General features: G+C 39.3%; 1 protein-coding gene across 1 annotated transcript; it reads left to right on the forward strand.

Moving 5' to 3' along the window:
• Nucleotides 1-374: 374 nt before the first annotated feature.
• Nucleotides 375-11456, forward strand: vsig10l (V-set and immunoglobulin domain containing 10 like). The gene is made up of 12 exons (XM_041794141.1): nt 375-481; nt 1489-1830; nt 4315-4587; nt 4665-4925; nt 5736-5981; nt 6085-6363; nt 7511-7603; nt 10086-10310; nt 10420-10539; nt 10931-10971; nt 11153-11239; nt 11330-11456. The coding sequence occupies exons 1-12, from the start codon at nt 409-411 to the stop codon at nt 11402-11404; spliced, it is 2115 nt and encodes a 704-aa protein (XP_041650075.1). The 5' UTR covers nt 375-408; the 3' UTR covers nt 11405-11456.
• Nucleotides 11457-22436: the final 10980 nt, after the last annotated feature.

Below are 22436 nucleotides of genomic sequence, written 5' to 3' on the forward strand. Positions count from 1 at the left end.
CTTCAAGTCTCCAAGCATGACGGACAAAGTGAGGATTAATAATTATCAGAAAATTAGCGGTGGACTGACAGGACAACTGTCTACATCGCATGGTGCTTTGTTTTATTAAAATAAGATAACGGGACTTTAGAAATAGTATTGTTTTTAAAACCTCTCTTCATATGCCCCTTTAAAGGTATTTTTGCCTTCTTAGGACACAAATAAAGCAGGCACTGTTCTGTGAAATAAGATGAGGGGCGCGGCCTCACGTGCACAACCAAAGCCGGCACAGGTGAGCTACTCACGCGCCCTGCTGACAGTGGGCAGACTGCTGGAGAGAGGAGAGGAGGATACACAGGCAAGGACAGCAATTTAAAATCAGCTCCTGTACTCTGACGAACAATTCGTCTGTCGCTCTGTCTCACTAAAATGACGTGGCTTCATGAAAATAAGCGATTAAACGCTATTTTTCTGCTAACTTTATTTGCCTCTGCTTTTCAAGGTAAGATATACGCCTCATATCTGGGTTTAAGTGAGATAAACGTCTCCTATTGTGCTTTGTGTTGTTTAGGATGAATTTAGGTATATTGGGGATCTTCTGAATGTTTATCTTCCATTAGCTCTCATGCTATGAACTTGAGAAAAGGTCCAACACGTTTCTGTAACACCGTCAAAGATAGGGTTATCTATTTCAAGAGAAAGGAAAATTCCATCTGTTATTAAGAGGAATTGCCAACACTTTTGAGGAAACTGGTGTAATATTTTTCTGGTAATATTCAGTTGGTTGGGACACAGTTAAATACTGATGAAGGCTATTTTAAGCCTCATATAAGATACTGTATGCCACTGAGGCAAAGCCAGGTTCCTGTATTATAACAAGCTGTATTGTGAAAATAGACAAGATTTTATGCAACATTTTAATGCAAGCTAGCAGCAAGCAAAAAGGCAAAATCCAGGGTTTCCATCACTGTTTCGTAGTTATTAAAGGGTCTCGCTTTAGATGTTTGGAACCACTTATTAGGAGAATAACAAGCAAACACAAATGTTTTTTAATTCAATGTTGATAATTTTATTCATATGATAAAGATTTTAGTGCTGTCCCAAATTAGTCAAAATGATGCTGTCCCATTCACCTATGCCATATTTGGCTGGATGGGACATTATTAAAGCAACCTTAATGCAAAAATAAACATGGACATGAACATTTTTTAATGGTTTTGCTGCAGAACTACATCCGTTTAAAGCTAGATCCTTGCTCCATCCACTAATAATTCCCATGAATAAGGTTCTGTAATTTTTATGATGTTATATCTCAGCTAGAGTTTTGGGGTTAAACAGTTTACATCCTCATTTATTAAGGAAATTGGGAAAACCATCCCATTTTGTTTACCTGTCCCAATCAAGCTGAATTTACCCTGTCCCATTACAGCATTTGTCACAAATACCCATTAATAACAGAGTTTTAAGACATGTTATTTCCTCTTTAATTTCCCTTCTCCACACTGATAGGTGCACACTCTCAGCTGACTGTCTCTCCTGCTGGTCCCACTCTGGTGAATGCCATTGCTGGCAGAAATGTGACTCTGGCTGTGTCCTTCACTGGGGCCTCTGACCCTGCAGTTGCTTGGTCCATGATAAACCAGCAGAACAATCTACAGGTTGTCACATGGGTTATAAACTCAACTTTTCCTCCAGACATCCCAGAAAGCAGAAGGAATGTGCTGAAGCTTGAGCAAGATGGATCTCTTACATTTATGAAGGTGCCACTGGAATACACCACTAACTACACCTTTGAAATCACAAAGTCTGGAGTGGGAAGAGTCTCGACTACCTTTATTCTGAGGGTATTTGGTAAGTTCCTGGGCAAGCTGTGAATATGATGGTTTATTGTTGTAGAACTCTGGATTTATGGCTTCTTAAAATTATACATTTTCATACTGCATCTTTTTGCTTTGTATTTTTGAGCACACTGGTGCAAAATTGGAAAACAATAGCTGAATTTTGTATTGTGGGATCAGGGCTAAAATATCCACATATCAACATCATGCCATTTTGATATGACACGATATGACAGAGCTGCAGTAACTCTGCAAAATCTGTGTCAAGATGGATTTCCTCTGGCAAGAACAAAGCAGAGGGTCAACCATATTGCACAGCATTGCATACAGATGAAGAATATGTCCTATGTATCTTTTAGGAGCACCTAAAGTCACAGTTGGGTGCTCTAACTCGGTGGATAACTTTACTCATGGTGCAAATGTATCTCACATCAAAAACAACAACAATCCACTGGAAACATGAGGGGAAGAACCCCAACAAGGGTCCCTGCACAACAGGCAACATTCAACCACATCTTAACATTCTGCCCAAGGGCATGATGGGAAACTCCACCCACATATCACAGCAGATTGAAATCACAGTGGTCAAACCTTTGATCGATCGACTCTTTCAGAAGTTGATCTAACACTGGTGGAGCAATGCTGTCTATAACTCCATAACAGACAACCATTTCTCTCAGTTAAAGGTACACTTTGGGAGTTAAGATCACCTCTGAAATTTTTAACCCTGGGATATCAACACTCCAGTTTCTGCTGTTTTGGGATGTGATGCAGAGTCATTCTCTCAATGCGCTACTGTGTTGTCAAAAGAGCTGGAAAAAGTACAAGAGTGTTAACCTGACACACCAGATGGATTTGTTTCACACATCCATCTGGGAAAGCTTCAATCGGAAACGTTTGAAAAAAGGCAGAGGCTTTGAAAAAAACTCGGAGTATGATTGGGTGAACGTTCTGTCTGTCACATCTCTATGGGCCAATCAGAGCAACAAAACACGTGACGTAGCAGTTATCAAGCTGCGTGTGCGCAGCTACTGACAAATAACGCGACACATGGCGACTACAGACATGTAAGTACTTGACTTTTGTCGTTTTTGAAAGGAAAACATCTCACTGCTGATCTTTGTTCTTCTTTTAACGAAGAAATGTCGTCAAGTTCTGATAGAACTGGCGCTTTAGCAGCATCCACGCCAATCTCTTCCTCCATAACTGCACCAGCTCTTGCTGCTGCTTGTTTACGTCAGGACTCTGCTGTGCCTAAAAGTACTGCCCCTTGTCGCTGATTGGTCCTGTCACTTTCTTACCGGGCCCAAACGGTTCAGATGGGAGCTTTGCGAGATAAATTCGCCAGTGAAAAACAAGGAAACGGGCGTATCCACCTGCTTTGCAAGGTTACAAGAGTATTGTACTCAGGTGAAAGTACAGTGACTCTGGTTGGAGCTTACTTAAGAAGAAGTGAAAGTACTAATTTCAAAATGTACAAAAAAATGTGCAAGTACCCAAAAAGCTACTCATATTCAGTAATTTGAGTAAATGTAATTAGTTACTTTCCACCCTCTGGTTACCCTGTAATTTCCTCTAGATACTGTAAATATTACATCGTGTCTACAAAATAGAGATGGAGTTTGAAAAGAGTTTGTCTAAACTGTGAAGACAATTCACATGTAATGGACTTATGAAATATTTTTGGGAAACATTAAGAAGATGTTTAAGGAGGACATCCTCTTCAGAGTACATAGATTCAAACAATGATTTGGCATTATTCATCAGAAATCCTTTAACTGTTATTAGGAATTCAGGCATTGCAGTTTCTTTATATTGAGTGAGAGCATAAAGAAAAATAGGAAACGTGATAATCTCAAGATGATGCCTTACTGTTTTCTGATGTCTACAGGAACCATCCATAAACCAGTTACACAGTTGTCGCTTCAGTCCTGAGTAACATGGGTTAAAAAAGGCAAAATAAATTACTTTGGCATCTTTCATGTAGAGTTGTTCTGATCCATGTTCCTCTATTGGTGCCAGATATCAACAAGAAGTTAATTCACCAATCTGACACATTAACCAGCTAGCCATTAAATATAAGACAAAGTCAATATGTGACAGTAACCAAACTAGAATTTTGATTCTATCAGTAAGAGCACTGTTGGAAAGAAAGCAAAAACCTTAGCAGCTACAAATATTATGCATCTTTTTAATTTCAGCATTGTCTGAAGGTTTACTGTTATTTTTCAAAACCAATGTTGAATTATTCAGAGGGAGAAAACTTCATTTGTACATCTCAGCTTTTCTGTATAAGAAAATGAGTGCATTTAGTAGGTAAACTGGGCAATTGGGTTTTCCCCCACACTCTAATTTTTAGACATTTCTGGTCTCTCTTCTGCTGTCCTATGAAAAAAAAACCCTCAAAATTAATTTTTATGGTAAATTAGGTAAATAACATCATGGCTTATGTTGTTAATTCTGCTGTCCTCTCACACCATGTCCTCTTCCCTCACAGAAATCATCCAGAATGTGACTCTCAGTGCAGATAGAGATCCGGTCATTGAGGGGACCGATCGCTTCACACTGGAGTACAACATGCTGCAGGGAGTGGTTGAGCAGCAGACATGGCTCTTCAATGGCAGAGAGATAAAAACTAATTCACACTACTCTGCAGTGAACAACAGTCTTGTTATTTGGGGTCCGACCAGAGGAGACACAGGGCAGTACTCGGTGCTACTGACCAATCCCTTCAGTAATGTGACAACTCACATCAACATCAGAGTTCTGTGTAAGTCTAAAATAATTTTTGCAGGCTTTATCTTTTGCATTTTTTCCTTGTTTGATTTTTGTTGTTGTCTGTAATAGATGGACCAGATGAACCCAAGGTCGTGGCCCATCCTGCTCAGCCATTCTACGTCTCAGGAGACTCTCTGAACCTCTCCTGTCAGGGCGAGGGGTTCCCAAAGCCAGTTGCTCAGTGGCTCTTTGGTGGTCAGAACATTTCAGGCTCAGAAGTCCTAAATCTGACAAATGTACGGACTACTCAAGGAGGTGTTTATACATGCAGGCTGCTTAATGAGCAGACCAAGAAAGAGCAGCAGAAGAACATCACTTTAAATATTTATAGTAAGTAGAAAGCCGGGGTGTTCTTCATGGGGATATGCCAAAGGATTTTTTAATCAATTTGTTGATTGATTTTTTTTCTTTTTATTTATACCAAAATTTTAATGAATCAACCAAATTATTGAAGCAAAACAAGTGGAAACAAAATCAAAGAAGCAAAATAGATTTATAGAAACATCTTACAAAATTACACAGGAGGTCACTGGAAGTTGTCCATTAAGCAGAAATGTCACAGGTTGCAATTTGAAGGTCAGTGGGTTTTTAAGTCTCTGCTTTGACCAACCTTTTTATCTCCTTTTTAAAAGATCTTTTTGTAAAAAAATCCAAAAATGTCTCTGTATACTCCCCAACCTTCTTCCATACATGTTTGTAAAACATGTAGAGGCATTACAGTCAGTGCAGCCCTGTGCAGCTGTAAAAGCTAAAAATAGCCGCATGAATGCTTTTCCTCCCACACATTTTTCTGAATATTAAATATGAACTCGAAAAGCACTCAGAGAGCACAGACCTCCGCCATTAGCCCTATCTCCCAATAGTAAAGAATCCTTTAAAAAATTCCTGGATCCAGACGGTGATCCAGATCACTCCCAAAATCTAATCAGTTCTTCCTTATGCCATTTCTGACATTTCCTGAAAATTTCAGGAAAATCCGTCCATAACGATTTGCATTATGTTGCAAACAAACAAACCAACAAACTAGCAAAACCTGCCGAGCACATAACCTCCTTGGCGGAGGTAATAATATAGGTCCATTATTAATAACTGAGCAGTCTGCTTGTTTCTTAATTTCTGACTGATCTTCTTTTTGAACAGAGAGGCCATCAGGTAGCCCGGTGTGCTCTGTCCAGTCTGTGAATAACAACAATGGCCTGCAGTACCTCTGCCAGTGGTCAGGGGGGACTCCACAAGCAAATCTTTATTTCCCTGTGCTCAGCAATAGCAGCAGTGGATCAGAAAACTTCAGCCTGACTGTCAGTGCTTCAGAAAACCTTGATGGAAAAACTGTCACATGTTTAGCTGAGCACCCAATTGAAAAGAATAAATGCAACATCACTGCAAGTAAGGTTAAGAACTTTCACGAATTATTTTATAACAAAGGGACTTGTGAATTCTCATTAACCTGTCCTTTAAAACCTCATAATGCTGAAGTTTTCTTTCCCAGGCAGTCCCAGGAAGTTCCTCCCCTCTGTGAGAACCATGGTTGGCTCTGAGGGCAAAATAGTGGTAAGCATCCACTGCGTCAGTGAGGCGTCTCCTAAAGCTGTGGTGTCGTGGTTCAGAGGCAGCCAGGGTGTCACCAACGGGACGACACACCAGATCAGCAATGACACATCACAAATCCAGACACGTGATTTCAACGTCAGCAACTTAATCTCTGAAAACTACACCTGTACCAGCAGAAACCCCCTGGGCAGCCAGAGGAGAGAAGTTCAGTTAACAGGTATAAAACCATGAAGCAGAGGTGGAATTTGCTAGCCGTCAAATGTATTTTGCCCATCAGCAATAAGATAGATTATTTCCATAATGTTTTAGTAAATTTAACTATTTAATTTTTCTCCACAATAAGGATTTATTCTAAGGTGAACATGAAAAATTTTAAACCAATACAGAGCAATTATTTTGCTGAAGAGCACAACTTTCATTAGAATCAGGAAGAGAAGAGGGACAGGAGAAACAACAAAAAAACAACTTGAGACAAATTTATAGCAGACCCGTAAAGTAAACGGAAAGAATCCATGAAGTTTTATGAAAAAGTTACAATACTTTATAATGTATTAAAATTATGAGAACTCCATCTCAGATTTTTGTTTGTTTTTTAGAGTAGCCCAAATATAATTTCATACAATTCAATTAGAGAGCGTTCTGATTTTAAAGGATCATTCATATGCTCTAGCTTTATGATTAAAATACTGCTGATAGATAATAACCTGTTACCCTGAATGGGATAACTATTAATTAATTTAGTATTTGTATAATCAATTAAACAGTTACCTCCTGATTTGTCCTATCAACAGTGAGGATTTCTCTCCTCATATCCTTTATTATCCAGTGCATTTATCTGTTTTTACTTTGTGTTTGGGTCCTTTTTAAGTCACAACATGAAACTTTGAGAAGTGCTGGGATACGCTTTTGAATTTAAGGTTAGCATCTTTGACGTCTGCTTATATATGAAAAATCAGGAGCTCCTTTTTTTACTGATATCATCCATTTTCTCACTTAACCAATTTAGAGGGAGTTCTTTGATTTAAGTAACTTTTAAGTAACCACTTTTCTTTGTTTATTTCCATATTAAATATGAATTAACAAAGACACTTTTTCATTAGAAATATTTTAACAGGCTCTTAATACTTACTCATCAGAATATGTGGTATCCATCAGCCCTACAGTACAGTACTGTGATTATTTTTGCCTTCTTGTAACCCCTCTGGGCTCTGCTAGCATTACCTAAAATAACTGGCCCTTTAGACACAGAGTTAAGTATGCCTATGCCTACTTTCCCTTTAAACAAAGCTCTCCAGTCTTGGTGTACTCTCGCCCCCCTGGCCTTCTCTTGATCTCTCCCTCACTCCCAATCCCTCTCTTTCCAGGACCATCCATCTCAGATTCCAGTTTGTTCCCTAATCAAGATGGAACCATCGTCACGTTGACCTGGGAGGTCCCGCCTTACTCTCTCGTTACAGGTAAAAAAAGACATTAACAAACGCTCTGCAGAACTCCTGGTTGGGTTATTCTATTATCACAAGAATGTTTTTAAAGATCACACCCAACCGTCTTGTTTTGAATTTGACGTCTCAGCAGAAAGCGGACCGTGTTGAAAACAGAAACTCAGCTCAGCAGATAGGGGCGTAAATATTGTGTAATATGTAGACTCTGTAGGTCAGCACCACTGTGTTTTGCAAAATAGATGGTAGAGTTTATTGAAATGTAAATGTTTTGCTGTTATGTTTCTTTTGTCATTTTCTGAATTCATAATCCAGCTTGACCATAATATGATCAGTCTTAATAAGACATCTAGAGCTGCACTGAGAGCTGTATCATACCACAACAACAAAAATAGGAGTCCTAGACACCCAATGCTGGGATTTTTTTGTCTCCAGTTGTCACAAATTTGCAGACAGACTCACACAGTGTCTGAATTGTACAAAAACACTGACAACATTTCTGTATATTACTGTTGTCAAATTTGTCTTTACTCTTAAATGCATTGCACTTCAAAATGATAACATCTCCACTATTTAGATGATCTGTTGTTTGAAAAAAGTTAATGAAACTTGAGTACAATTTGCACGGGAGTACACCGCGTTCCAAATTATTATGCAAATGATATTTTTCTCCGATTTTCCTAAAGAGTCGATGCAAATGACGGTCAGTATAATTTTCAAGTCATCAACCATTAGAGCATAATTAAGATGTTATTGAACAAACCTCCAAATGATAAATATTTTCTTTAAAAAGAACAAAACAAAATAAAACAAACTCAAAATGCACTGTTCCAAATTATTATGCACAACAGAGTTTCAAAACATTTTATAGGTTGTAAAGAACTGAAAATGGTCATTTGTTGAATTTGCAGTATTAGGAGGTCATATTTACCGAAATCAAAAGCTATTTCAATCAAAAACATCTTAACAGGCCAAGTTACATGTTAACAAAGTACCTCTTCTTTGATATCACCTTCACTATTTTTGCATCTATTGATCTTGTGAGTTTTTGAAGAGTTTCTGCTGGAATTTCTTCGCTCTAAACGTTCTTAACGGGGTTAAGGTCAGGGGAAGATGGGGGCCACACCATGAGTTTCTCTCCTTTTGTGTGTTGTCATGCATGAAGATAATTTTGCTGCGGAAGGCACAGTTCTTCTTTTTGTACCATGGAAGAAAGTGGTCAGTCAGAAATTCTGTATACTTTGGGGAGGTCTTTTTCATACCTTCAGGGACCCTAAAAGGGCCTACCAGCTCCATCTCCTTATGATGAGTAGGTTTATGCACAACTGCAAACATCTGGAGGATCCTACACCTTGAGGTTCGTGGGACTCCAGAGGCACCAGCAGCTTCAAATACCTGTTTGCTGCTTCGTAATGGCATTTTAGTAGCTTATCTCTTAATCTGATGAATTTGTCTGGCAGAAACCTTCCTCATTGTGCCTTTATGTGCATGAGACAGTCTTGCTCTGAATCAGCCACAGATTTCTTCACAGTACAATGATCACACTTAATTTCTTATGTTTTCATACCTTGTCCAAGGCATTGCACTATTTGATGCTTTGATGCAGCAGAGAGATCCTTTTTCTTTCCCATATTGCTTGAAACCTGTGGCCTGCTTCATAATGTGGAACAGGATCACCTGGCAAGCTAATTATCACAGGTGTCAGAGTTTGATTTCAGCGATCCAAAGAGCCGGTGCAGTGCATTCGCACAGGATAAGAGAAGTCTATATGTACAGGAAAACATCAGCAGCAATGAAAAGGCACAATACTTTTTTATTTCTAAATTCTATACAAAAATGCAGTGTTGTTTACATTATGTTTTATAGGGGACGTTTCCCTCATTTAGCTTATACAAATGCTGTTTTTGAAAATATTTTTTATTAGCTGTACATATGCACTAAACAATCTCTCCTTGCTCTCCCATTTTGCATTGATGTCACGTCATTTACCTGTGTGTATCTGCAGGAAGAGGACTCAAAAAGAGCGAATTAACATCCCTAATGTTACTGCATAAGAGAGTGAGACGTCTCATGTTAAATATGAACTGCTCTTGTAAAACGTTTTCTGCAGTTGACGCTGTTGATGTTATTCTGCACCCTATTAATTTGAGATCATTACACACCAAAAACAAAACCAAAAACATAAATTGTTTTATGCATGAAATGCTCAGCTAAATAATACTGATACAAGATCAGGCACAGTAGACAAGAAGCTGCAGGAGGCAGAGGAGAAGTGCTGTACGAGAGGCAATGCTTGATGCTGTGCTTGTAAATGTTAGTGGGTGGAACAGGTGGAACACTTAAAACTAAGTGTTGTGCTTAAGAAAACACAACTTGCCTTACTAAACAATGAAATCAGAATAAGAGACTATCTTCACCCTTTATCTCACTGAAAATAAAACAGTATAGCTTAAAAATCTTGTGTATTTTGCCATTGTTTGACTCAGTAAATTTTGTGAAGGGTTTGATATCCAGATGAAAGGACCAGACCTCCTGAGTGAAAACCAAAATGGCACAAGAACTAAAGGAAACTCAGACAGATTTAAAACCATTCAGCAGAAACCTGGCCCTGCCCGGAGTGCCGACATCTTCGTCCTCGATCCCAAGTTGACCTACAGGTTTCGGGTAATCCCTAAAGCTCGTTTGACTGAAGGAGAGCCATCAGAAGTCCACAGGATCGGTCCAGGTAAGGTCAATTCCTGGATTACGTGAGAAGGAGTGTTATTTTATTTTAGGGTCAGTTATGGTGCCACAGCCTTAAAACAAGACCATACTGCTTGTCTTTGTCATACCAGGTGAAGGGCTGAGTGGTCCGGCTATTGCTGGAATTGCAGCAGGAATTCCCTGCAGCATCCTCTTCCTGATCCTGCTGGCTGTCTTGATCTACCTCTGTGTCGACTGGCACAGAAAGAGAAGTAAGTGAAGCATACTTGTTGGATCAGTTCAGTCAATTCTAGTTTAACTGGCACCACATCACAGTTGAAGAAATCTGATACTGTCTGGGACTTAATACTAAGGCTTCTGCCATCAGTGTGTGAATGTGGTGCGAATGGATGTGAGTAGTCAGCAGTCTATGCAAGTTTAAGTCTGTTTACTATTCATGGCACCTAATTTAAGCCTTTTTCACATGTGGTTACCTGGGAACTTCTGGTAGTAGGCAATAATCATGCAGGACAAACATGAACTTGATGTTTTCACTCTAGTTGATCATTATAAATGTAGCGTTATGGTTAAGTGGTTGTAAAGGATGGCAAGTGTATTTTTCACTACCAGTAGCAGTTTTAACATTTTAATTTTGTTTTGTAGGTCGACAGACCAGATATCCTGTTTCCAGAGCTGTTGAAAAGGTAATAAAATAAATGTTAGTGAATTTTCAGAGTGGTTGTGCTGTTTATAGTTGATAAATAGCTTACTGAGAAAATTAAACAACATAATTGTCATACCATCCTTCAGATAAAGTGTATCTTATTCCTTATATTTCACAGATATATACATGAGGTTGATGGTTTTAGCTTTTTCTTGTCACAGGCAATAACAACCCAGATAGATTCAACTCCCCAGAACCTGCTGACAGGAAGGCTGAAGTCCCCACCAGACTACAACAAATTAAATCTGGTATTCTTTCTTTAAAACCATACCTTTAATAAGGACTACTTCTTTGATAACCTACATCAAATTATTTCCCTTGTTCGTGTTTTATTTCAGACTCCCTCTGAAAGATCAGTGGCTCTCCCATCCTTCGTCCCTCCACCACCAACCAGAGTCGCTACAACTGTCTAAATCTGATTTGATGTTTGATAAATTATATTCTCTGTTTTGGTGTTTTATTTTAATGAGATTTCTATATTTTTACCAGTTTCAACTACTAGTTTGGTGTCATATTTATTTAAACTTTATCACTTTCCCTGATGATCTATATCTTATTACTCCATCATTTTACAAGACTATTTATTCATAATAAATCCAAGACAAACAATTTCTAATAGTGTCTGTGAGAGCTCTATAAAGTTGTTTAAACACACATGAAGCCCTGTTTTCCCTGGGTTGTTGTGGTGCATTGTTTGAAAGTAGTGTACAGTTGTCCCTCTAGGTGGCAGTGAAGATGTGCACGACTGCCACCCAGGGTGTCTTCAAAGATGAAAGGGCCCTAAGAGGTGGTTTTCCAGTGAAGTTCACACATTACTACGGTATACCTGATGTCCTTTAGTTTTTTTTCCTCATTCTTCAAACAATGTGAATCTGCTGCTGATCGGAGCTCACCATTATCCTGCAAAGTGCTTGATGCTGTATAGGAGCAGCACAGTAAATGACAGCAGCATCCGCATATGAATAAAATTTTGCATTTGGAAAATTTTGACATATACTGTTGATATAAATAACAGCAGTCCCATGACTGAGCCTTGAGGCAGTCCATTTTTAACTTAAATATGTAGAAGTGAAGCCTTCAGTTTGTAAACTACAAGTGTGCTTTTTTCTAAAACCTGACTGATAATCAGATAAAATATAGTTGGTCATCAAAAATTCTTAAATTTGGTCACTCATGAGTGATCAAAGTATCTTGGCAAAGGCGGACAGTTCTGGTTCAAAGCTGTTTGAAAGAATGGGGTCTCCTGTAAACAGAGGCAGCATGAAGAAAGATTTCCAAACTTGTAGAATTAAATTTGAGATCAAAGACAGATCAAGTAGACATGTTAAAGGTTCAGCAATAAAATCAGCAGCAAGATTTAAAAAGACAAGGCTCTGAGTTATACTTGTTTATTTACAGAATTAGCATAAGAGGTACAATACAATAAAGCACAAGCTTCATGCACTAATGTGGGCCATATTTCATTTTGTTTTCAGAATTTGCTGCAGTCCAATCAACCCTGTATAATCTGGCCCCCAGGCCATAGTTTGGACACCCCTGACATAGAGGAGTGTAAAGTGTAGATAAGCAAGCAAGTAAATCCAGTGGAATAGAGTCAAAGAGAAAATTAAATAAAATGTTTAAGACTAACATGGACCTGTTTAGTGTATACTGGTGCAGCAGATGGTGCTACTGTGCAGCAGGTGGCATGAAGATTTTGACCAGTGGTTGATACAATGTAAGCAAGGAGTATCTTAGAGTCACACTGCAATGAAAGAGTCTGTTTTTCTGTCTTCCTTCAAATGCAGAATTTCCCTCCTATCAGAGATGAAAAGACACAGGACTGGAGAATGGTCCCCTAACATTCAAACTGATTGGTTTAAAGGTAACTGTGGACAAAAGCTCAACAAAAGGTCATCTTCTGTTCAGCTTCCACTTTGAGGAAGCGGCCTTATCATGATGAAAAGAAGAAGCTCACGTATGCATGGAGCAAGGTGTGAAGTAACAGATAAAGAGTTGAATACCCCGCAAAAAAATGCTAACCTTCTCTGCAGGATATGTTATCATTGCTTTTGCACCATTTGGGTTATTTTTTCCTCTTTCATCCCTCTGATACATGCTGCACATTAGGGAAGAGCCTCAACAGGGTAGACAGTGCAGAGTATGAATACTCTCTTATTGACTTTATGAGCCTTTATGTAAAGCTCATTGCATGTTTCCATATTTAAATGCACACCCAAGCTATTGTAGATTATGTAACATTTCTGCATGTGTGAGTGCTCTAGCTCTGACAATGTAGCTCTGAATGTCTAAATGCAGCTCTCTCTCTCTCTTTCTATCTTTTGACACAGTCTCACTCAGAGACGAGCATCTTTAGTACTTCATGTAAGTTTGTTACACTTCCTATAAGCTGCTGATGTTGAGGTATTAAGCCTTAAATGGAAGAGTTTTGTACATTAATATTTATCTCTATACTCTCTGGTGTAGATGCCCAGTATTGTTGAAGAGACAAGCTCATTTTTGGTTATAGCTTTGATTGAGACTCATAGCACATTTATGGTAGATTAAACTAATGCCAGAGACAGCGGACAGCGCACAAATACTCTGTATGCTGAGGTCACACAACATAACTTTTTTTCAAAGATGCCCACTGTATCAGATTTGGCAATTTGCTGAAGTGTGAGGGGCTGAGCTAGATGACACCCAGAAAGAAGACTGTAAACTGTTTTTCCAAAAGCCCATCCATCCATACATACATCCATCTATCCATCCATCTTCTTCCGCTTATCCGAGGTTGGGTTGCAGTGGCAGAAGGCAAAGTAAGTCAACTCAGACATCCCATTCCAAGCAACGTTTTCCAGGTCCTCCTGAGGGATTCCAAGGTACTCCCAGGTCAGATGTGACATATAACCCCTCCAGCAAGTTTTTAGTCTTCCCTGGGGTGTACTCCAAGTTGGAAGTGCCCAGAGGCAAAAGCTCAAACCACTTCAACTCAACGGCTCCACTTCAAGATCCCTCAAGTTGTCTGAGCTCCTCACCTTATCTCTAAGGCTGAGCCCAGTGACCCTCCTAAGGAATCTAATATTGACCTCTTGAATCCGCTATCTCATTCTTTTGATCTTAATCCAGATCTCATGACCAGAGGTGAGGGTCTAGACGTAGATTGACCGGTAAATTGAAAGCTTTGCCTTCCAGCTCAGCTCATTCTTCACCGCAACTGTCTGGTATGTTGCCCAAATGTTATGGTATGATAGGACAGGGGTTCTCAAACTTTTCAGCCTGCGACCCCCCCCCAAAATATGGTGCCAGAGACTGTGGACCCCCACTGTACCTAGAAGTGGTTTAAGTATACTTTAACACAGTTGTGCACATTCAAATCTATTTCTATGTATCTTTGTAAAAATGGGTAAAATATGCTATTTAAAATCATTTAAAAATGTTCTTTTCGAAGGCATCTGCGACCCCATTTCAGTGTCACATGACCCCCACGCTGAGAACCATTGTGGTTGCATAAGGTATGATGTGTTATGTCCAAATGTTACGATGGATGATCCTTTAGCTTGATGCTAAACTGAAAGAAGTGACTCATTTGTTGCTTTTTCTCACGACTTTTATCTTTTATCCATCTGTTGTGGTTGTTTGATGCATCACAAAGCCGGGGGATGTTGTCAGAGCTCATAAAACTTTTCTGTCTCATCGTCTTATCTTTCAACGCCAGCTTCATCATTCTTCCTTTCTTTCACATCTGCTTTGTTTAAATGTGACTGCTGCGTGTGCAGAGCACTGTGCTCTTATTGGTCAACTCCTCTGACATCACAGAGCAAACTGTAGAGGTCAGGACTAAGATCAAGCATGCCAGACTTTGTGTCTGTAGGTGGTGTGTGGTGTCTCAGACATGTTGTTCATTATGATGCACTAGATGAGGTGAAACTACAGATTTTTGGGGCCAACAGGTTTATGAATAGACCATAATCATTCTGAAACATATGGTCTGACCTCTGCTTTAGGGCTTTCCTACCTGGAGGACAGTTGCTCAGCCTGTGAGGACTTGGGTTGGGAACCTTGGGGTAGCTAGAATGTAAAGGATTGCCTGTGAGGTGCCAATTCACTTCATGTGACTTTATACGAGGACTGAACTCACAACCACCTCACTGACTCTCCATCAGCGCATGCCCATAGGGTCTCGGCTGTGCATATGGGTTTGTGTTTCCCAAAAGTATTCCTTAACCCTTCCTGAAAAGCCTTTCTAAAAAAAGCCTAAAGGTCTGGGTAACAAAATTTGATTAAATTTCAGAGCAAATTACCACCAATATTTCTAGTCAAATTCCCCAAAAATGAGAAATAAATTCCTATGAAAATTATGGAAAAATTCCAAAAAACTTCCCCCCAAACTTCTAAACAATCCTAAAAAAATCCATGAAAATTCTGAAAAAAATCTAAGGTAATTCCTCACCCCAATTTTCAATCAGTTTCCCTAAAATTTACAGATTACCCAAATTGCCATGATTTTTTATTTTTATTTTTGGGCTTCTTATGTCGTTATTGGCAGAGGAGGATGGTGGATAGAATCAGAAACAGGGATGAGAGAGCTGGGGAGAGACATGCGGGAAAGTGCCACAGGCTGGATTCGATTGTGGACAGACTGCGAACATGGGGCGTCCCTTAAACCACTAGGTCACCTGCGCCCCAAAAGTACCTCAACTTTAAAAGCCCCCCCCCACCCATTTTTAATAAATCAAATTTAAGAATTTTAATAGCAGAATTGTGAGAATGCCAAAATGTAAAGTCCTCATGTGCATGCAGGGTCTCATGAGGTCAACAGGCAGTAAAAGATGTTCAACCATCGCCTGCCACTTTCAGCTTCACCGGTTACAAAACAGTCTTTGTAATATCTCTGATCTCTTCATTGTAGGAAGTCTCGATAACACAAACGAGAAAGCTGAAGTGAAGGCTTTCCTGAAATTTGATTGTGTAAATAGCAACCAGATAAACATAGTGACATGTCAGCGTATTTCTTCAGGTTTGCTACCACTACAGTGTTAATGGAAACCTCAACATCTATGTGAGGTTTGAAGGCAATGCTGATAAAATCATAGTGACACAAGATATTCAAAATGGAAACTTTGGGGTTTTTTATCTTGTGAAGGGGCAGGTTGAACTGAGGTCAATCCAGAAATGGGTAATCAAATATAAGATAAAGGCAATTTCGTTTCAAATAAACACTTTTATGGTCCTAATGGGGGTTGGGCGTGTGCCTCATGAAGGGGCAACCTGTGGGGATACCTGAAGAGATGGGGGATAGTCATCAGGAGGCCAGAGCAAGACAGGGCCAAGGTTGATGTGGTGAAGTACCAAACCAGCATGCTTCCGTACCATGACAGTGACCTTTTGAACTTTTTAACTCAAGTTCTACTCAGCTTCTACCACTCCTGTTAAAAAATGTGTTTTGTCTTTCCAACAAAAAGTACCAATAAGGACTCAGATCAATAAAGAGTATAGATTAAGATATTATTATCAATAAAGCTTAACAATCTCCATCCTTTCTTTTGACTTGTCCTCTGAGCTGTCTGTGAGTATTTTAGAGTGAAATGGGATGTTAAGGCACAATGGTGGACTTATTTTTCATGACTGTGGCTGCAGTGGTTTAACCAAAGTGTGCTGAAATATGGACTTCAGTATTTTTCCCTTAATTTATCAATGTTTTGTTGCAGCTGGGAATATTCAGACAAAATGTCTAACCCTTGTGCACATTATGAAAGCATCCTCCATATTTGCCGTACCTAATATTCTGAACACTTATTTTCTCTTGTGTTCTATCAGACAGCCTTCACTGCAGTGTCTCACGGTGTCATTACCTATTAAAAGCTGAACATCTATAGCTCTCTGTGTATGCAGGGTTTAATTTTATTAGGCATCTCTATGGTTAAGTGTCTGCTCTGAGCATGTGCGTCTGTCTGTGAGTGAGTGCCCCCCCCAACCACACCCCAGCCATACTGAAAGAAAGTGTGCGCTTCAGCATGTTCCATTGACCGCGGCAGTACTGCAAGCCTTTGCACATCCACAGTTCCAGAACGCCTCATAGAACAACAGACGTGGACTGTAGCGCAGCGGCCTCTCATCCCCATCCCCCAACACCATCACCCCTCCCTGCGCTCTCCCCTGACCCCCCAAAAATACTCCCATGCAGCCCAGTGTGAAAGAATCACGTGGCTTGTTGCCCACCAGCTCAAGTTCATTTGTTCTGTGTCGATTGTTTTAAAGGATTTTGCCTCCATCGACAGAAAAGTGGAGGGGATAACTTTTTGGAATTCAGCCTAGGGCTTCCTCTTTGACGCTCACTCCTGGCTTGCACTCTCTCTCACTCTTTCCCTGAGGAAAGCTTGATACTTAAGAGGGTTGACCTGTCCTGAGGAATTCAGGTAAGATGATGTCAGAGCTTTTGGTAATTGCTGATGCCACTCAGAGCGAAGGGCTTAGTGGTAAAAATGGTTGTGTTGGCATGCATATCATGGTGTGGTAACCAAACCATCTCACAGCTGGATCGAGGAGGCCCTGCTGAAGCTTTTAGCATTTTAACCTATCGTTTGGACCAATGTGACTGCAAATCAACAATGTCAAGCTAAAGTTGTAGTACTTCCAAGGCCCCAGTCTGTCATAGGTCAGTGGAATCATCTTAACTTTCTCAAGCAAATGTCTTTGTAGTTTTTTCTCTTTTATCACAGCTCTACCGTGTACTGGTTTTCACTTCACAGAAAAATATGTATCACCATCTCAGAAGATTTCTAGCTAAACTCTAGATTCAGGCTTTGTCAGCTTCCTGTCATATGTGCATGAAAAGTGTGTTGCTCAGTCTCCACCTGAAAGAGTATGATGTGCTTACAGCAGCATTTACTCTGCTTGCTTTGCATGCTCTACGCTGACATGCTGGTAACTTTCTATCAATTTTTTGTCAGGGAAAGCAGATTGCGGCTGATTACACACTTTTCCACCAGAAACGCGGTTAAAATTAAAATCTTGGCATCTGTATTTGTTTGATTGCATGTCTAAATGATCTTAAACCACTCATCTTAAGCTACAAGTCAAAATATAAATCTTATCTTAAGATATTGCATGCAAAAATGAGGCCTGACTTGCTGAGTTTTGGTTCAAAGTAGGTCACTTAAATAATTAGAATTTTCAATCAGTTTCAGAGTGTCTAGATCAGTGGTTCTCAACAGGTGGGTTGGGACCCAAAAGTAGCAAAAGGTCTGTACAAAAGCCCTAATTGGACATACAGTAAATTTCACTATTTGTCTTGCGATTTCTTCTTATTAATGTGATTTTCTTTGGATAACACAGCTGTTATTTCTAAGATAACTAGAACATTCCTTGAGAAATTTCCTAGTCTCCATGCAGTCTGAGAAAAAAACGGTGAAAATACAAGCATGTCTTTCTGTAATGACATGTCTGTTTCTCCTGTCTCTTTGTGTAAATTATCAATTTTTTTCTGAAGGACCCAAACTGCAACATTTTTTATTAAATGGTTGAACATTTCCAAAAATTTGGGTTGCCATTTCTCTTAAGAGAGTGGTGGTGGGTCTTGATGCCTTGACCAATTAAGGACCACTGATCTAGACAATCACAATTAATTGCATCCCTTTTATTGCACTTTGAAATTCCTCTATTTTGCATTCAAAACTGTTTTTTTTCTTTTTTTTTTGTCATTTTGGATTTTTCTACCATCATAAACTAAGGGCAATTCACTTCCTGTTTGGATACAGACCTAGATCGAAGATTCTGGCATGAACTGAACCAAGAAAAAGGAACTTGTTATGGATTGGAAAGGGAGCATTTTTTTTTTTTATAACACAGTGTGCAGATGATGTTTGTGAGCTGTCTGAGTTTTTTAAACTGTAATGAGACATTAAGGAGCAGTGGTGGACTTCTTGTTCATCACTGTGGCTGCAGGGAGACGCTGCAGTGGCTCAAAGTGTGCTGAAAGGTACATTAAAGCATGCGATTAATCAAGATTTAAAAACTGAATGCACTCAAGTAGATCTTAGCTGGTGAAGATTAATGCATAAACCCTCTGAGACTGATGTTGTTGTATACAACAAGAGGTGACCCGGTTTATAACACTGGAATAACTTTTGAACTATAGCCTCTTACTTTTTTCCATTGGGGGTCAACATTGTGCCGTTCTAATGATGGTATCCATGCCTTTGTAGCCCTTATCTAAGCTTTTTAGGGAGCCTGGTGGTTTGGTGGCTTTCTGGGGTCTCTGTAGATTAAATTCACACCATTAAGTCTGATACTTGACATATTTTAATGCACTTTAATCATTGTCTAAAATTGTTTCTGCTACTTGCAGCTTTGATAAGCAGTATTTTGTGTATTTTGTATCCCAAAATGCTTTGTGAATGAACTGCGACAACCGATTGCAGGCTGTGTGTCACGTCATAGTTTGTCCGACTGCACAGATCATGCAGGAGATGTCCTGAATAGCTCATAATGGAGAGAAAGAGAGATGGGAGCCTGCAATGTGGCCCTCTGTGTCACTGCAGACAGGAACTGCTTTGAATACTAGCACAAAAAGAGCAAAGACAAAAAGCACAATGATTTTTGTGAATTTGCAAATACTTTGAAGACTTTTTGTCACAGAATGATCCTTTTTTTCAATTTTTGGTCCCCAAGAGATGGGCAAACAAGTTTATCCAAAAAACTTAGTCTTTATTGTTTCCTGTGTGCCACCCATTAGCCCCTTAAAGGCAGATCAGATTGTATTCAGAAGTTTTTTATTGAGTAATTTATTAAGCATATTGATTGGATAGAGGTATCATAAAAGTATGTATTAAATATGAAACAACAGGCTTTAAAGGTTAAAATCTTTGAATTTTCATTTCCATTTACTTTTGTTTTTATAGTCCAATAACTTTTTTTTTTTACTCAAGTGACATTACTGCGGCAAACAAATACTTAAAGTCCAGACTGTCCTGAAAAAAAAAACAAAACAGACGTTTAGACTGTGTGTGACTGTGCAACACAGGGATGATGTTTTACAAGCTTTTTAATACAGTAAGTCCAGGCAAGACTAAAAGGTTAGAAAATTGCTGATGGCTCAGAGGGTTAATGCTGACAGGCTGAGTTAAAATGTGTTTATATGCAAGCTGGGCCCCTGAAAGTCTCAGTAAATAAGCCCTCCCTGATGTCATTTAAGAAAATCAACACATGGACATTTGATCTGCTGTGTTAGCTCTAGCTTCTTGGTCAACATTTGCTGTCTGGACCTGGCTTCAGCAGCTGTTGGGTTAATGCAAAGAAAAAAAACAAAGGATAATTGAATTAAATGTTAAAAATCACCCCATTTACAGTCTTTGCATGGCTATATACAATGACATTGCTGTTCTAGTCCAATTGGCCCACTACAATGCTGATATGGCAAGAATAAAGGATCATACCATTTTAGGGAGAAGTGTTTGACATTTTGAAATGAGCAACAGTGTGTAAAATGTGTAATTGTTGATGTTTTGGTCAGTAATAAGGCCGTTTAGGTCAAAGTTAAAGGTAATCCTTTCTATATTTGCTATGGACCATGTCTTTGCTGATCTCTATGGACCCCTCCATGACTTTGAGCACCTTAAAGCTTTACCCTATTTCCCCCCTTATGGGCAGCCTTGTGTACATGCTTATAGAGCATGCAGGATTTGCTTGTGTCTTGAAATGACATGTCTATATCTGTATTAGTACACATCGCTGTTGTGTTGAAGGTTATTTTTAAACATAGGTGTGTGGTCAGGTTAGCAAATGCACTCATGGGTTCATGGGCTACTCATTTATTAGCAGCAGATAAACAGACATGTTCAAATGGAGAGATAGCATTTGTCGCTATCATCTGATCATACTGTGGTTAGTATGAGGTCGTTGAGGTATCTGTTGGGTCCAGTAGCTTTCATGTTGAATCATGCGCTTTGCATTTGCAGCTAATAGCAAGAAAGCATTTACAGGCAGTCAGTAAGTTGAATGCCTCATTATGTATTTGTAACTTTGCTGCTCTTTTTGTAGTATTCATCAGCAGTGGTGTAGTGCAGGGTTTATGCAGAAGTATGGAGAATACCCATTTATTTTTTTGCCTCCATATAGTATCCCCGTTTCTTTGATTCAGATTCAGCATGCTGCATTTTTCTTCTTTGGATGGAGAAAGCATGAACACCTCACTCTGCTTCTAACTGGCTAGGACTCATTCATCAGTGCTTTCATTGACTGGCTGAATAAGATCATCAGGAGAAGCCAACCAGAGGCAGAGCAGGGCTCATCATAATTTGCTGATCTCTGGGATATCTAGCGTTGCATACAGAGCTGATGGCACTGTTTTCAGTCAGCTTTATCAACATTTCAAATCAACCCTTACTACCTTAAGTCAAGATGTAGAAATTGGCAGTGAGTGTGGAGGATTTATGTGCAAGAGCAGTGTGGCACAGGCTTTTTCATGCATCACACCACTGTTCATCAGCGGCATGCTGCATAATCACGATCTAAAAACATCAACGCCTTTTGAAATATTTCACTTGATTCTGTTATCATAGCATGTGAGTTGTATTTGCTTTGGCTTATTGATAAGGTAAGGTAACACAGCCTTCATGCTTGAGTGCAAGAGAACATCAGCAGCAAGAAGCTGCAGAAAAATGTTAATACAGCCTGTGAAGCCTCTTTAACATGAGATATAGCACCATCAACAGTGCATTTACAGGAGGGACGTGCTAGGAGATGTCTCTTGCTTGCCACCTGTGATGGCCATCTATCTTTAGGGCTTGCTGTTGTGGTGTGTGTTGCCCCTGTGCTGGTGTCAGGTTTGTCTTGTCTTTCCCTGCAGGTTAGTAGTTGGTTTTTACCAAACCTGGGCAGATCTGGCCAATCCACCAGTGGCAAGAGGCCTGGCAATCGATCTCTACACTCTCTCTGCTCTGGGCTGCTCTAATCCCAATTTCTTGTTACACAATGTTTTTATTTTTTCATGTTTTATGTTTGTTGAGTCTCTATTTTATTTACTTGTTAATCCTTTCATTCATAACAAGGGCAGAGCCAGATGTTTTAAATATCCAGGGCTGAGCCCAAACAAAGTTTGGCCCAGGGGCCCACTCCCCTAGAATCTTTTGCTTATAGGACACTTCTTTTTTTTTACCCAATTTTAAAGAAAAAATGAATTTAAAATGCCTACAAATCCATACAATCCTACAAAGTGATGCTCTTCCACCTAAAAAAATAATTACTGAAATCTTTTTTTTTTTCCATGATTTAAATCCACTGAAAGTGTCATTATTGTCTTATAATCATGATAGAACATGTTGAAGTTCAATGATTTTCACTTTTGCCTTTAAAAATTCCTGAAGACTAGTTTATGGTTGAGTCTATGCATTTTCAAACAAAAAAATGAAAGCAACATTTGGGATTACAGATACGGATATGTTTACAAAATGCTGAAAATTGTAT

Source organism: Cheilinus undulatus, linkage group 8 (genome assembly GCF_018320785.1).
Source record: "Cheilinus undulatus linkage group 8, ASM1832078v1, whole genome shotgun sequence".
NCBI classification, from domain to species: domain Eukaryota; kingdom Metazoa; phylum Chordata; class Actinopteri; order Labriformes; family Labridae; genus Cheilinus; species Cheilinus undulatus.

Bases quoted from the DNA above. Each gene is read 5' to 3' on its own strand.
- vsig10l (XM_041794141.1), top strand. From the start codon at position 409: ATGACGTGGCTTCATGAAAATAAGCGATTAAACGCTATTTTTCTGCTA. The intron at 4,588-4,664 runs GTAAGTCTAAAA...TGTCTGTAATAG, and splicing joins CATCAACATCAGAGTTCTGT to ATGGACCAGATGAACCCAAG. The intron at 6,364-7,510 runs GTATAAAACCAT...CTCTCTTTCCAG, and splicing joins GAGAGAAGTTCAGTTAACAG to GACCATCCATCTCAGATTCC.